The sequence below is a fragment of the Zootoca vivipara genome, chromosome 13, assembly GCF_965207765.1.
Source record: "Zootoca vivipara chromosome 13, rZooViv2.hap1.1, whole genome shotgun sequence".
NCBI lineage: Eukaryota > Metazoa > Chordata > Lepidosauria > Squamata > Lacertidae > Zootoca > Zootoca vivipara.
In genome coordinates this window covers 43,392,396-43,407,177 of record NC_142596.1, presented here as the reverse complement: position 1 = coordinate 43,407,177, position 14,782 = coordinate 43,392,396, and the positions used below count along the sequence as shown (strand labels likewise).

Sequence of the window (14,782 nt, the reverse complement as noted above, 5' to 3'; positions counted from 1 at the left end):
GAGTGGGGGGAGAAGGAAGCACACACACACAAAAACAGGAAGACCCTCAGATATATCCATGCTATAGACCAGGCTTCCCCAAACTTCGGCCCTCCAGATGTTTTGGACTACAATTCCCATCTTCCCCGACCACTGGTCCTGTTAGATAGGGATCATGGGAGTTGTAGGCCAAAACATCTGGAAGGCCGCAGTTTGGGGATGCCTGCTATAGACATAAACTACTTAAATTGTTATCTCTTTCCCCAGGAAGCACTTTTTAGTTCTGAGAGGGGACAGCTAGGTTTCTTTAACACAGGAGCCCTAGCCACATCACCAAAGTACAATTCCTAGGATTGTTGTGGAGGAAATGGCAGATATATTGGTATAAAACCAAGACCATCCAATAGAAATAGTACATCTTAGGGTCAAACTGTAAGTTTTTCAGTAGCAGACAGTGTGCTTAGGACTGGGCTCACCAAAAAGCAATCATGGCCCCATGCTTCTGAATTAGGGCTGTGGCACAGAGAAGGGTTAAACCTTTCACCCTGTGCTGCTTTCGTGGTGGAATAGCACTCCTAAAGCTCGCCGTTCCCCCATGGTGATGATATATATACTGCAAATAGCACCTCCAGCGGCAAATAGTAGTTGGACCAGGGGCAGCAGCTGTTTCTCATAGGAAAATGGTGCAGGAGGAAAAAGCTGCATCACCGCTCCCAACCCCGATGCAAATTCGATTAAGGATATATTTGAAATAAGCAACATATGAAAGAGGGTTATTTATGTGAAGGGTTATCACATGATGACTGGGCAGTGGGACTGGACTGCTAGCTCTCATGTTGCATGGCCAGATTAGCCGTGGCCTCTGATATCTGCATGTTGAGCATAGATATCTGAAGAGATATCTGCCTTATATGTGCGCAGCTGCTCTCACTCAGGGGCTCCATACAATTAGGATGTCAGTGCGATCAGGGAGCCCAGTCATAAGCAAGCCAGTGCATTAGCAGATGCTTGTGAGTGGGGTCTCCTCTTCAGAGCTCAGCCTGTGGACATCAGGGATTGGCTAGGCCAGGTACATGACACCAGGGATGGGGCAAGTGGATTGCTCTGTTGGGCATCATTTGATGCCCCTTCATGCAAGCAAAATGTCCTGCAATGAGGGATAGCAGGATCTTTCACTTTCAGCTCTGTAAGTTTCTAATTTTTCCAATCTTAAATGCAGTAATTTGGGGGGAAATAATCCTCATGAAAATTCTTAAGCATTTTGGTGCAAATTTGTCCCGATAAGCACATTTCTATGTTATTTTATATGCACTTTCTCCTAATATAGTGCATTTTTGTATTGTATTTTCACAGATATCTTAATTTTTCTGCACATTGCAACCACCCACATCGTTCAGCCCAGAAGACTGAGGTCCAGCATTGAGGGCCTTCTGGCGGTTCCCTCACTGTGAGAAGTGAGTTTACAGGGAACCAGGCAGAGGGCCTTCTTGGTGGTGGCGCCCACCCTGTGGAACGCCCTCCCATCAGATGTCAAGGAAATAAACAACTACCGTATCTGACTTTTAGAAAACATCTGAAGGCAGACCTGTTTAGGGAAGCTTTTAATGACTGATGCTTTAATGTAATTTCAATATTTTGTTGGAAGCCATCCTGAGTGGCTGGGGAAACCCAGCCAGATGGACAGGGTATAAATAATAAATTATTATTATTATATAACCATGCATATGCATTTTTTGTAAACATCTGGTTGGAGAACTGCATTGCAAAAATGGGATGAATGCGAATTTCAAAGGATGGCTTTGCTTGGGGGTCTCATATTGTTTTGAAAAGTGCAAATTTGATAGAGTCACATTTAAACATGAACTGAATGAAATCTTTCCCCCATATCTACCTACAATGTGTGGCCAACAGTTAACTTAGCAGCTACATTGTACAAGAGAAAAGCCTGTGCACAGCATTCTGCCTTAATTGTTCATGCATATGCAATTAAATGAGTGTGCATGGGTTATATCCAGCAATTTCTTACTTAACGTCTAGGGACCCTAGCGGGGGGGGAATTACATACTGAAGAATGACAACCATTCAAAATTTAAACAGGCCATTCAAAAACAAGGACTGTAATTTACCAGAAACGTGGGCCAGAAATAGGGACTGATCTTAATGTCTACGATGACATGACTGCAAAAACATAAATTGTTGTGGGAATGGCTTTTTTAATTTTACAGCATTGGTCCCCAACAAAGCCCACTTTGTGGAACATCCTTTGCTAAGACCACGAGCTTTTCAAAATAGATATTGAGATTTGAGCCTGGGTATCAGAAACGACACTCATCATAATAGAGCCACTATACATTTTGGAATATTGCTTGGGACAGGAATGGGGAACCCATGACCTCCAGATGTTGTTGTACCCCAGTTTCTACCAGTCCCAGCCAGCATGGTCAATGGTCAGGGCTGATGGGAGTTGTAGTTCAGCAATACCTGGAGAGCCCCTTATGCCCCATCTCTAGGTCAGAAGGATAGGCTAGGGCAAAAGAACAAGAAAATATAGATAATTTTCAGTGCAGTGACTGAAGAGACAATGACCAAGGTCTACACTAGCATGACATCGCCTTTATTAACTAGTGTAGCAATACCTCATTAAATCTATCAACCATTGACACACAGTCAAGAGAAAAAGAAAATTAGCAATGGGTTCATGGGTTTACAAGCTTTTGGAGGATCATCTCCTGTAGATGCATCAGTTCTCCTGACACGTGGGGTCATTTTCAATGCCTTAGGAGAGCACCATTTCCTGGAATTCTGCACCAAAAGGGAAAAAAAAGTCATTTGCAAAGCTGACTTGTATAATTCAGACAGTTGCTTGTCTACACTGCAATCTCTCATGTAGTTACAGCACAAGATACGGCAGAGAGGGAGTTATGAAATAGGTGTGAAAAATATTGGAATATAGAGGCTGGAATTGTGGAAGTGCTACAGGTTGGTGACTGTGAGTCTTGTAGCTTTGAGAGTGAGACTTTGCAGTGCCAGGGAACAAAATTGACAAATTTGGACAAGGTTAGACCCAGGTGGCGCTGTAGGTTAAACCACAGAATCTAGGGCTTGCTGATCAGAAGGTCGGTGGTTCGAATCTCTGCAATGGGGTGAGCTCCCGTTGCTCGGTCCCAGCTCCTGCCCACCTAGCACAGGCACGTCCAACAGGTAGATCGTGATCTACTGGTAGATCACTGGACGTCTGTGGTAGATCACTGGAAGATCACTGGCTCTTCTCCTCCCTAAAAAAAGCTACGCAATTTAGACCTGAACCCCTAAAAAATGGGCCTTCCTCTTCCCTAAAAGAAGCTCAACAACTTTGACCTGGAGCCCCCAAAAGGGGGTAGATCATTGCCAGTTTTTAACACTGAGAGTAGATCGCAGTCTCTTGGGAGTTGGCCATCCCTGACCTAGCAGATCAAAAGCACATCAAAGTGCAAGTAGATAAATAGGGACCGCTCTGGCGGGAAGGTAAACAGCGTTTCCGTGCACTGCTCTGGTTCACCAGAAGCAGCTTTCTCATGCTGGCCACATGACCTGGAAGCTGTCTGCGGACAAACGCCGGCTCCCTCGGCCTATAGAGCGAGATGAGCGCCCCAACCCCAGAGTCGGACACAACTGGACCTGATGGTCAGGGGCCCCTTTACCTTTAGACTGTGAGCAGAAACTAGGTTTCATCAAGGAGAATGGGTCTATGTACAGACCTCCAAACTCAGGAGCAGTATACTTCTGAATTGCCAGTTGAGTGGAGAACAACTGGGAGAAGCTTATTGCCCTTATGTTTCCAGGAGCATTTGGATAGCCACTTTTGGAAACAGGAAACTGGGCTAAATGTAGCAACAGGTGACTCTTGTCAGTTTTGGTTTCTCACTTGTGATGATGATTAATAAGAATTCACTTAAGAACCACATTTTACGTGTGCCTCAAGGTGACCTTTGAATCAGTTTGCAATGCTCCTTATGAAAATTTATCAGCATATTGGTATGTACCAGTATTTTCCCTAATGTAAGTAAGTTCTCCTAAGATAATGCACCTTGGGGTGTTGTTTGCACATTTCTGTGTTTGTTTGTTAGAGAACTGCATCACCCAATTCGGATCATACCTGTATCATTTTGGGAAGGGTGTAACCACAGCTGATAAAGGTCACCCATTTTATTAATGCCACCTCTTTCTTTCCCCCTTTCTCTCCCCCCCCCATCCTGCTTGTGCAACAATTACGCTGGGTGTGTGTGTAGAGGCCCTATTCCTATGAATGAACCTTTTTGTAATGTTAATCGCCAACTGGCTTGAGGCTGCGGCAGCAGTTGCTGTTAGATGAGGAGGAAGGAGAGGCAGAGGAAATCATAGAAGGAGGATGGGTCCCCCAATCCATTGCCTTTAAAGGCCAGAGAAGGGCCTCTATCTTGCCCCATCCTGTCCCCCCCCCCCTAGAGATTGCGTAGCACTGGGGAAGGGTGCCAACGAGCCATGGTAAGGGTAAAGGACCCCTGGACGGTTAAGTCCAGTCAAAGTCGACTATGGGGTTGCAGTGCTCATCTCACTTTCAGGCTGAGGGAGCCGCCGTTTGTCCACAGACAGCTTTCTAGGTCATGTGGCCAGGATGACTAAACCACAACAGAACAGCATGACAGAAACTAGAGCACATGGAAAAGCCATTCACCCTCCCGCTGCAGTGGTACCTATTTATCTACTTGCACTGCTGTGCTTTCAAACTGCTAGGTTGGCAGGAGGTGGGACAGAACAATGGCAGCTCACCTCCGATCTTCCGATCAACAAGCCCAAGAGGCTCAGTGGTTTAGACCACAGCTCCACCCGCGTCCCATTAGGGGAGGCTGGGCAGCGGGTGGAGCCATAGGGGCCGACCCCATTCTATCACCAAGAACTTGGTGATTTCCCTGCTGTTGACAGCAGACCCACACCCCTCATAGGTTTCATCTGACCTCAGGTGCCTGGTGCTGTTCTTGAACTCTATAGCCTCCTGTACCTGTACCATTGCAAACCTTGATTAAAGCTCGCTTTCTTATTCACACATTAGAGCCTCTGTTGAAGTGTTGTTTACCAGGACAAGGAGATTATTAGCCCTCCCCTCCCCAGCTGTCCATGTTGAAAATGCAGCAATTAGGTAGGCTTAGTAAATAAAAGTTTCATTTGCATAAATGGAATCTTTTCGAAGTCCAATCACTGCATGGGTGGCTGAGGGAGGGAGACTATGGGGGCAGTAGTTTCCCTGGAATTTAAGAGCCACATACCCAGTTAGTCCTGGCTCTTTGACCTGGTTCACTGTGAGAGTGAGCAGAACATGAAAAAGTCCGGTAAGTCAGATCCACCCCCCAGAGAACAAGTTTCTAGGATAATACTTGCAGAATGGAATCACCAATAGGTGAAAGAGCCTACCCTCATGGAGAGATGCAGGCCGGCCCATATATTTGGTTGTTGGGGCATTTGTGCTTAGTACTAATCTCACAGAGGATGCCAGCCAGCCAGTTTCTAGGAGAAAGGGAAGGCAGCAGAAACAGTGGATAAAGGTGACAGGATTAACCTATGCCGGACCATTCAATATCAGCCACATTCGTACCTTCAGCCCCGATCTTCCCATCTCCATCGTGGTCTCCCGCTGCCAAAAGGGTTTTGGTTTCTGTAGCTGTTAACACTCGGGCTCCACTATCAAACCTCTGGAGGAAAAACCTAGTAAGGAAAGAATGAAGCACACACAACTGAATGCCATTGAATTTACAGCCGCCCGAAGAGGAGTCCAGAGTGACACTGACCTAGTTTGCATGTAACACTAAGACCACATTCACACCACACATTTAAACTTTAAAGCACTGTGACAACGCTTTAAGTAGTCATGGAATTAAGTCCCCAAAGAATTTTGGGAGCTGTAGTTTGTTAAGGGTGCTGAGAGTTTGCTAAGCGGCCCCTATTCCCCGAACTGAGCTACAATTTCCAAGAGTTCCTTGTGAGAAGGGATTTACTGTTAAACCACTCTAGGAATTGTAACTCTGTGAGGGTCTCATAGCAACTCTTAGAGCAGGGGTCAGCAAACCTTTTCAGCAGGGGGCCGGTCCACTGTCCCTTAGACCTTGTGAGGGGCCGGACTATATTTTTTTGGGGGGGGGGGAAATGAACGAATTCCCATGCCCCACAAATACTCCAGAGATGCATTTTAAATAAAAGGGCACATTTTACTCATGTAAAAACATGCTGATTCTAGGGTTGCCAGACTCAATAGAGGACAGGACTTCTGTGCCTTTAATTGCCCTGCTCTCTTTTGAGTCTGGAAACCTTAAAGAGAAACCAGCAGACCCTTTGCTTGGAAATTAAACAAAGGGTCTGCTGGTTTCTCTTTAAGGTTTCCAGACTCAAAAGAGAGCAGGGCAATTAAAGGCACAGAAGTCCTGTCCTCTATTGAGTCTGGCAACCCTAGCTGATTCCCAGACCATTTGAGGGCTGGATTTAGAAGGCGATTGGGCCGGATCCAGCCCCCGGGCCTTAGTTTGCCTACCCATGTCTTAGCGCCATCAACAAACTACAACTTCCAGATTACTTTGAGGAAAGCCAAGGCCGTTTAAAGTGCTATCAGAGTGCTTTAAACGTATGGCCAAACCATGGCTAAGTGTGAACAGGCAAGTGTGCAAGAACTCGGGAGGAAAATCACACCCACTTTGCTCCTTTCCTGCTGTTTGAATTGTGGTTCCCCCTGAGCTTTCTGAATCAGACCGTGAGTTGGAGGCATTTGAGGACAGGGACTCTCAATGTGAGGAGAGGGGACAAGACTATGCAACAAATCCTACTTGATGAACCCCCACTCTCTGCCTCAGACAAGGGCAGTCCAAAAGCAGGACAGGAACACAAAAGCACTCTCCTGCTTTTGATCCTCAGCACATGGTATTCAGAAGTTCACTTCCCCTAACACTAACTGGAGGTAATATATTCATTGGAACAAGGAGGCATCAATAGCTTTATCCTGTACAAATCTGTCTAATCTCCTTTACCTAGGAGATTTTCTTCTCCCTGACAGACGGTGGCGGTGGAGAGGAGGGAAAACTGGGAACCAAGTCTATCAGATGGAGAATGGTTGCAGGAGCAAGGAACTTAAGCAGAAATTGAGAACCTGTAGTCTTCAAGGACTCCACTCCCATCAGCCTGAGCCAATGTGGCCAGCAGACAGGTCCGATGGCGATTGGATTCCAGCAACATATGTAGGGCCATAGATTCCTCATCCCCCAGTTTTAAAAATGTTGTTACATAAGGTGGAATGCAAATGAATAGGCATTTTTTTTGCCTCCCACATTTTAAAGATTTCTCGCAACAGGAGTGCTATTTTAAATCAAGCTGATTAGCTTTTATGGTAGAAGTGACTACTAGCAGATTCCCCCAGGAAATCATTCTGAGCGGTTCAATAATTTGCATGTTTGTTCAAAAATAAACCCTGCTGTGTTCAGTGGGGCATAGGCAGGGGCAGAGGAAGGGGGTGCAGTGGGGGCGGTCTGCCACGGGTGTCACCACTGAAGGGGGTGACAGAATGCCGGGCAGCACTCACCGCGGGGCCTGCAGTGTGTCTGAGCCATGCGTCTCTCCTGACAGTTGGCCCGCCTCCTCCCTCCTCAGAGGCCCCACAGAGCGCCCTGCCCTGGCTCCCCGCAGGCGGATGGCCCCACCCCTGGGTGCAGGGCAAAATGCGCCGCCCCAGACGCCCAATCAGGTTTCTCTGCCCCTGGGCTTAGGCTGTGTAGACGCTGCCTTTGAAGCACATTTGAAGCACATTCTCTCCCTCAAAGAATTCTGGGCACTGTACTTTACCCTTCCAGTGTTACAGTTCCCAGCAACCCTTAACAAACCACAGTGCCCGTAATTCTTCGAGGGAGAAGAATGTGCTTTATAGGCATAGTACCCAGAAAGTGTGCACAGGATGTCCGTTAAATATGCTTCATGCTTATTTTATATTCACACCAAGGATGCGCCAAAGAAATGAGAGAAACACAAAAGGAAGAGAGATGTCTAAGCAACTTCAAAAGTCAGAGAAAGAGAGAAAAGAGGAGGTGGAGCCTCACTTGAGTTCATCTTCTTCAATGTAGCCACTTTGATCATTGTCTAGGATGCGGAAGAGATCCTTCAGTTGGCTGCTGCTCTTTTTGGACATGCCACTTATCTGAAAGAATTTTTTGTAGTTGAAACTATCTGGAGCTAAGACAGAAAAAGAAAGCTACTGTTACCTAGGAGCTTGGAATACAGATGAAGATAGTCATGTCTTTTGTACCTATGCATTCTGACTCCCAAAGTTGCTCAGATCCTCTTATGAAGGCATCCCCAAACTTCGACCCTCCAGATGTTTTGGACTACAATTCCCATCTTCCCCGACCACTGGTCCTGTTAGCTAGGGATCATGGGAGTTGTAGGCCAAAACATCTGGAGGGCCGCAGTTTGGGGATGCCTGCTCTTATGGATTCTGTGCATGCGTGCGCTTACAAGTGGCGTTTTAAGATTTCTTTCACACATGCCTGCTTCTCACTGCATTATCTCTGCGAGGGATACTTTGTCGAGTGGATCAGTCTTAATGCAGTTCTGTCTCTGGCATGGTTTATTTATTTGATTGTTTCATAAAATCTATATACTGCTTGACTATAAAAAAAACCCACCCAGAACTAAAAACACCAAACCTCGAAGCCATTTACAAGAAGAATAAAACAACGAAACCATTGCCAAAAACAGTTTGAAATAACAGTTAAAAACATTTTTTAAAAATAATTAAAATCAACATAAGATGAAAACATTAAAACACACAGCAATGTTCTACACATCTGGGTAAGCCTGCCTAAACAAACATGTTTTTAGCAGGTGCTGAAAAGAGTACAGTGAAACTTTGGTTCTTGAACGTTGACGAACAAATCAGCTCCCGAATGCTGAAAACCCAGAAGTGTTCCAGTTTTCGAACGTTTTTTTGGAAGCCGAATGTCCGATGCGGTTGTCGGGTATTGTTGTGTGTGTGTGTGTGTGTGTGTGCGCGCGCTGCACCATTTGGAAGCCACGCCTTGGTTTTCAAACGCTTCGGGAGTCAAACGGACTTCCGGAACAGATTAAGTTTGAGAACCAAGGTTCCACTGTACCATGAAGGGGCCTGCCTGATGTCAATAGGCTGGGAATTCCAAAGTGTGGGATGGTGCCACACAAAAAGTTCAATTTATGACAAACGCAAAGCAAGTATTGTGTGGCACCTGTAACGGTGCCAGTTCTGCAGGAGGATACCGTGGTCAAGGTAATAAAAAAACCAACAGCAGATCAAGAAGCAGGAACAGGGCCATACTCCCCCATCCTCTCTCTTCAAAGGTCATCCATCGGGGTGACCAACATCAACTCAGCCCCGAATCCTGGTTGGGAAGGATCTAAGAAATTTGTGGCATCCAAGGATGCTTGGAGATACCCCCTGCCCAATCCTCTCCACCACCTTCCCCCCAAAGGAAAGATTTGTGACTGGTCGGTAGTTGTTCCGGTTTAAGGGGTTCCTTTAAGATGGGAGTCAGCAAACTGTTCTAGCAGGGGGCCGGGATATTCCATGATCAAATCAGAAACCGGGACGGCTTCTGTAAACCTGGGACTGTCCCTGGAAAACAGGGACACTTGGAGGGTCTGCCATAGGCAAGGCTGTAGTTGCAGCGGCAGAACGGGAGGCAGTGCAGATGCAATGTTGGGGGCAGAGAGGGTGCCTGGATTGGTGGGGGGGACAGTGCTGGGCAGGGGGAGGCAGCAGGGCATTTTGCTATAGTGGCAAAACCTCCTGGACCGTGCCTGCCTGTGTAGCTGTCCAGAAGCTGTTGGAATTAAACCCTAACCAACCCCAGCCACTATGGGCAACAAGTTAGGAATTAGGGGAGCTATAGTGCAACAACATCTGGAGAGCCATGGATTCCCCATTCCTGGACTAATGGACCTTTGGGTCACATTCTTGCCATACATTTAAAGCCGATCACTTCACTCACAGAATCCTGGGAGCTGTGGTTTGCCAAGGGTGCTAGGAATTATAGCTCTACAGTTCCCAGGATTCTTTGTGAGTAAGCCGTGAGAGCTAGGGTGGTATAAATGTGTTTTAGATACAGCTCTTAGATTAGTTACACGGACTATTTTACCTTGACAGTCTCTGATTGCAGCAGCAATATCAGAAGGGCTGATGATGTCGCTGATACTCATATTAATCTGTCCCAAAAGACAAAAAAGCAAAGTCCTATAACAAGGCAAGCAAGCTCATCCTTTCACTCAGGGAACAGAAGATATACGAGAGAAGAAAAAGCAAGGGGCATTGCATTTGGCTTTAAGACAAAACCTATTGATCTGTATCTTTAAAATTGTCTACACAATCAGCATAACCATGGCTGGATCTAGAAAACATCAAAGAAGCGGTTCAGTTTAAAGCGTTGGAAAGTTAAACAGGGAAAACAGGTGGAGAAAAATGGGACTCTGCATCACCATCTGGTGGCACGACGCTATATTGCATATACAACGCATATAAATTGCTTTTTCTTTACCAGTGTGAGTCCCATGTTTGGATAAACCTTGTCCTCATACTGAGCGTCAAAATCATTGGCCCCCTCTTTGGCTCAGGCCTACTTCCTTATTTGATGTATCTTACATATTTTTGCGCAAAACAACATTGTATTTTGAGATGCACAAATATGAGAGATGGAGATGATGAGAGAGAGAAATAAGCACCCTGGCTGAAAATGGAAAGGGTGGAATATTTTCACTAAAAATGGTTAACCATCCTAGTATTGTGGACAACAACAGGTAAAAGGATAGCCAATAAATAGATAACAGGTCCATCTTAGAGAAGAAGCACTATGCTTACTACTCAGAGATGTTTTGCTCCCTTAGTCCCTTTCATGGCTTTTCCAGGCAGGGAAACAGTTCACAGGTAAATAGATAATAGCCCAGTCTTAGAGACAAAGCTGTATACTTACAATGTAGTTGGCCAGGCACAGGTGTCTCTGCCCTTTAATCTCTTCACGGGCTGCTCACCTTTATGGTTTCCCTCGGCAGGGAAGAGGTGGGAGGGGGGGAAAGAGCCGAATCAATATCAGGCAAAATTGTACCTTTGGCTTGGAGTTGTCCACCTAACTTATATAGGATTCAAAAGGTGACAATAGCGACTTAGGTTACCCTTTCATGGATTAGATGCTCAATTTGAGACCCTGCTCAAATGTCTTGCTTAACTAATGAACTGGGTTTTTTCCCCCCTTCTATTTATACCCAAGGAGAATATAGTAGAGAGAATTGCCGACACTCCCATCTTGGCAATATGTTCTTGCACTGACTTTAATTAGGCCTGCGCCAATGGGGAGAAAGCGTACAAAACAGTTTTTTTGTAGCAAGCAGCAGGGCCTGGGGTGCACCTAGCTCCCAACTGTGTAATACTCAACCAGCAGAGAGAATTACGGACACTCTCAACCTGACAATAAATTATTGCACTGGCTTTCGTCAAGCTTAAGTGCAATTATCAAATTGGAATTCCACATGAATTCAATGTGAAGGACCAAAAACATTTGCTTTGGTTAGTAATGGCAAGTTGGGTACCAAGGAGAAAGTCTTTAGCTCAGTGGTAGAATTCGTGTGTTGTATGCCAGTGTTTCTCAACCAGTGTGCCTCCAGATGTTTTGGGACTACAACTCCCATCATTCCTGACCACTGGTCTCGCTAGCTAGGGATGATGGGAGTTGTAGTCCCAAAACATCTGGAGGCACACTGGTTGAGAAACACTGTTGTATGCAGCAGGTTCACAAAATTAATGCCTGCCTTTGTTTGGACATAACACTAAACCATGGTTTAGATTTGCACGAGTTACAAGCTTTGAGTTTGTGTGCCACCTCTTTCCTCCTCAGTATGATTCTGAAGACAATGTCCACATCCTCCACCTTTCTACGCCTCTGAGTGCCACCTGAGCAGCGACCGCAGGAGGAGGAGGAGGAGGAGGAGGAAGAGGGAGGCCAGTGCAGGCCCCTGCACCACCGGTTGTTGAGACGGAGGGTTCTGCTGCTCCCGCCAAAGCAGCGAAAGGAGCGAGGAGCAGCAGCAGGAGGAACAGCAGGAGCCATGCGGTGCCCACAGCAGTTCCAATAACAAAAAAACCAAACCCACACAAGGAGGATGAAAAGAAAGCCATCCAAAAACCTTCCAGCTCCACCCTCCCCGTTACACTGCTTTCTGTGACCAAGCCGTCCAGAGGGCAGCAGGAGAGATGAAGTTGGAGCAAAAGGAGGAGGAGAAAGAAGCAAAAGCAAAGCGGCAGCGAAAGCAGCCCTGCCTCTAATTCCTCCCCAGCTAGCATTCCCTTCAGCTGTCCCTTTAAGAAACCCATTCTGAAAGCCTTCCTCCCAGCCTTTTCATGGGGCAAGGAAGAGGCGACAGACAGGTTGTGAGCTTTCAAAGTCGATGGCGGAGCAATCGCCTTAGAAGCTGATGGGAGGTCAGGAAACTCCCCCGAGAGCTGAAATTTAGATTTGTCACATTTCCCTTGAACGCCCAACATTTCAATTGCGCCTCGACATTTCTTCCAGATTGCGATTAACGCAAGGGGTGCACGTGGCGGGGGAAGCAGTTGCTTCCCTATTTTCTCCCAGACATGTAAATCCACAGATGCCTTTCCACTATACCACGGACATTGTAACCAAATCTCCTGAACTAGTTCCTGTAATTCCTGCCAAGTTACAGTTTCTGTCTGATTAAAAATTTTCAAAACCTGATTCAACTCTTCTGCATGCTTAATTGGAGTTGACATCGAAAATCCCATACTCACGAGAAGCATGAATGCTGAGAGCTCAAAGACTATTCCAGTCTCGTATGAGAAGGGATCGTTGCCACGTCTTTATCACGTCGCCGGGTCACCAGATGTGAGGAGTGCGCAATAAAGAACACAGCGGGAGACAGAATGTATATCCAGAAGGTCGCCCAGAACAAAATCAGGCAACCCCATTTATTGTAAATTTTCAGAACTATCAATGATTAACTAGAGGTGCATCTTTCATCCAATGACAATCGGTCAAGCCCCAAAGAGGTGGTCTCCTTACATATGTCACATCCTGCCAACACCCTAAAACTCCGCCATACAGGAAGTGCCTGGTCCTCACATACTCCTCAGACCTTGCCCTGTCACATGCCTACTCCTTAAACATCCCCCTCCTCTCCATCTTGTGACTCTTGGTGTTTCCCCACCTTTCCATTGTTCTCCCTCTGACTTGGGCATGATTGACCCCTCTGGTTCTGTCCTGCTTCCCTTGCTCAAACCCGTTTCTTCCAGATCTGACAAGTCCCACTCAGCTATCCCTGGATCTGTCATGACCTCCTGCCCTGCTATGTCCCTTCAACCTCTTTCCAGAAACCTGTACTTTTATATTAATGTATTGCATGGCCTGCCAGTGCAAGACTATTAATTATGCTTTTGTGTGGTTTGCCAACACGATCCTAAAACCGTTCCTACATCTCCCCTTTCTTTCCTTTAAAATGTTAGTTAACCACACTTTATTGTTATATCCAACTCCTAAGCAGTGGTTAATCAGAACGTTATTTTGAAATAAAATAAACAAAATTCATTCAGTAGCACCTTAAAGACCAACTAAGTTTTTATTTTGGTATGAGCTTTCGTGTGCATGCACACTTCATCAGGTACACTGAAACTGAAGCCACCAGACCCTTATGTATATTCAGAGGGTGGGGGGTGGGGGTGATGGGAATGGGTGATGGGCTGATAGGAGTGGTAAACCTGTTGATGACTGTTAACGACTGTTAACGACTGCAATTGGTCTTGCGGGGGGGGGGGGGGAAGCAAGGGCTGAGGTGCTAAGGAAAGCTTGATCATGTATAATGAGATAAGAATCCTATGTCTCTGTTCATTCCAGGTGGCTCCATGGTTTTAAGCTTGCTAATGAGTTGCAATTCAGCAACTTCTCTTTCCAGTCTGTTTCTGAAAATTTTCTGTAATAAAACAGCTGCTTTGAGATCTTGTATAGAATGTCCTGGGAGATTGAAGTGTTCTCCTACTGGTTTCTCTGTCTTGTGATTCCTGATGTCAGATTTTGAAATTTTGAAATGGTCAGCTTTATAAACCAGAGTTTGAGGCTGGCTTGTTTCAGCATATCATAATTCAGGCAAGCCACAGTTTGTCAGGATTCAGTCTGTTCCCCAGTGAATTTGCTTAACAGGGAATGCAAAAGTGTGAAACAGACATTTTAAAATTAACACCTCCTCTCCAAATGTGGCTATTTGCTACCATTGATGTGGTAGATATAGAAAATAACTATGATCTTCAAAATGCGCAGGATCCATCACTGGTTGTTGTTCTTTTTGCTGAGGCAGAAGCAAAATATAGGGGCTGTTAATTAATATTGTTAGGTGATGGTACATATGTAGGGGGGTGATTTGGAATGAAAATAAATAGAATAGAATATATATGTATTGTGTTTGTAAGTGTAATACAAGCTTGTTGCACCTGAAAGACATGACAAACTCCTCTGGGGGTATCCTCCTTGGGTTTGCCCCCACCAGCTGACCCCAGCAAGTTTGCCTTATATCCTCCCCAGCACCAAAGCAAGGTGCAATGCTTTTTGGGGGGGGGGCGTATCTTGAGCAGCTACAGCTAGTTGGACAGATGGCATTCAGCCGCATTGGGGCCCAATCTGTGTGATGGCCTGGGACTCAGGCTTGGATTTGGAACCCGAGGAGTCTCAGTCTGCACCGGATCCTCTGCCTCGGACAGCAGCTGAACCAAGTCTGGGGCCTGATTCTG

The 14,782-nt window shown here is 46.0% G+C and overlaps 1 protein-coding gene across 6 annotated transcripts; it reads right to left on the bottom strand.

Annotated features, from left to right (window-relative positions):
• Positions 1–2,572: 2,572 nt before the first annotated feature.
• Positions 2,573–13,017, bottom strand: LOC118092876 (parvalbumin, thymic CPV3). Of its 6 annotated transcripts, none has more exons than XM_088656806.1 (6): positions 12,797–13,017; positions 10,965–11,035; positions 10,137–10,203; positions 8,067–8,199; positions 5,588–5,697; positions 2,573–2,781 (listed from the first exon to the last, which is right to left on the bottom strand). In XM_088656806.1, the coding sequence occupies exons 3-6, from the start codon at positions 10,195–10,197 to the stop codon at positions 2,756–2,758; spliced, it is 330 nt and encodes a 109-aa protein (XP_088512932.1). In that variant the 5' UTR covers positions 10,198–10,203; positions 10,965–11,035; positions 12,797–13,017; the 3' UTR covers positions 2,573–2,755. The 6 variants fall into 6 exon arrangements, with proteins under 6 accessions (XP_088512932.1, XP_088512930.1, XP_088512929.1 ...); XM_088656804.1 differs by having other exon boundaries at positions 10,965–11,121; positions 12,797–13,016; XM_088656803.1 differs by having other exon boundaries at positions 10,965–11,117; positions 12,797–13,016.
• Positions 13,018–14,782: the final 1,765 nt, after the last annotated feature.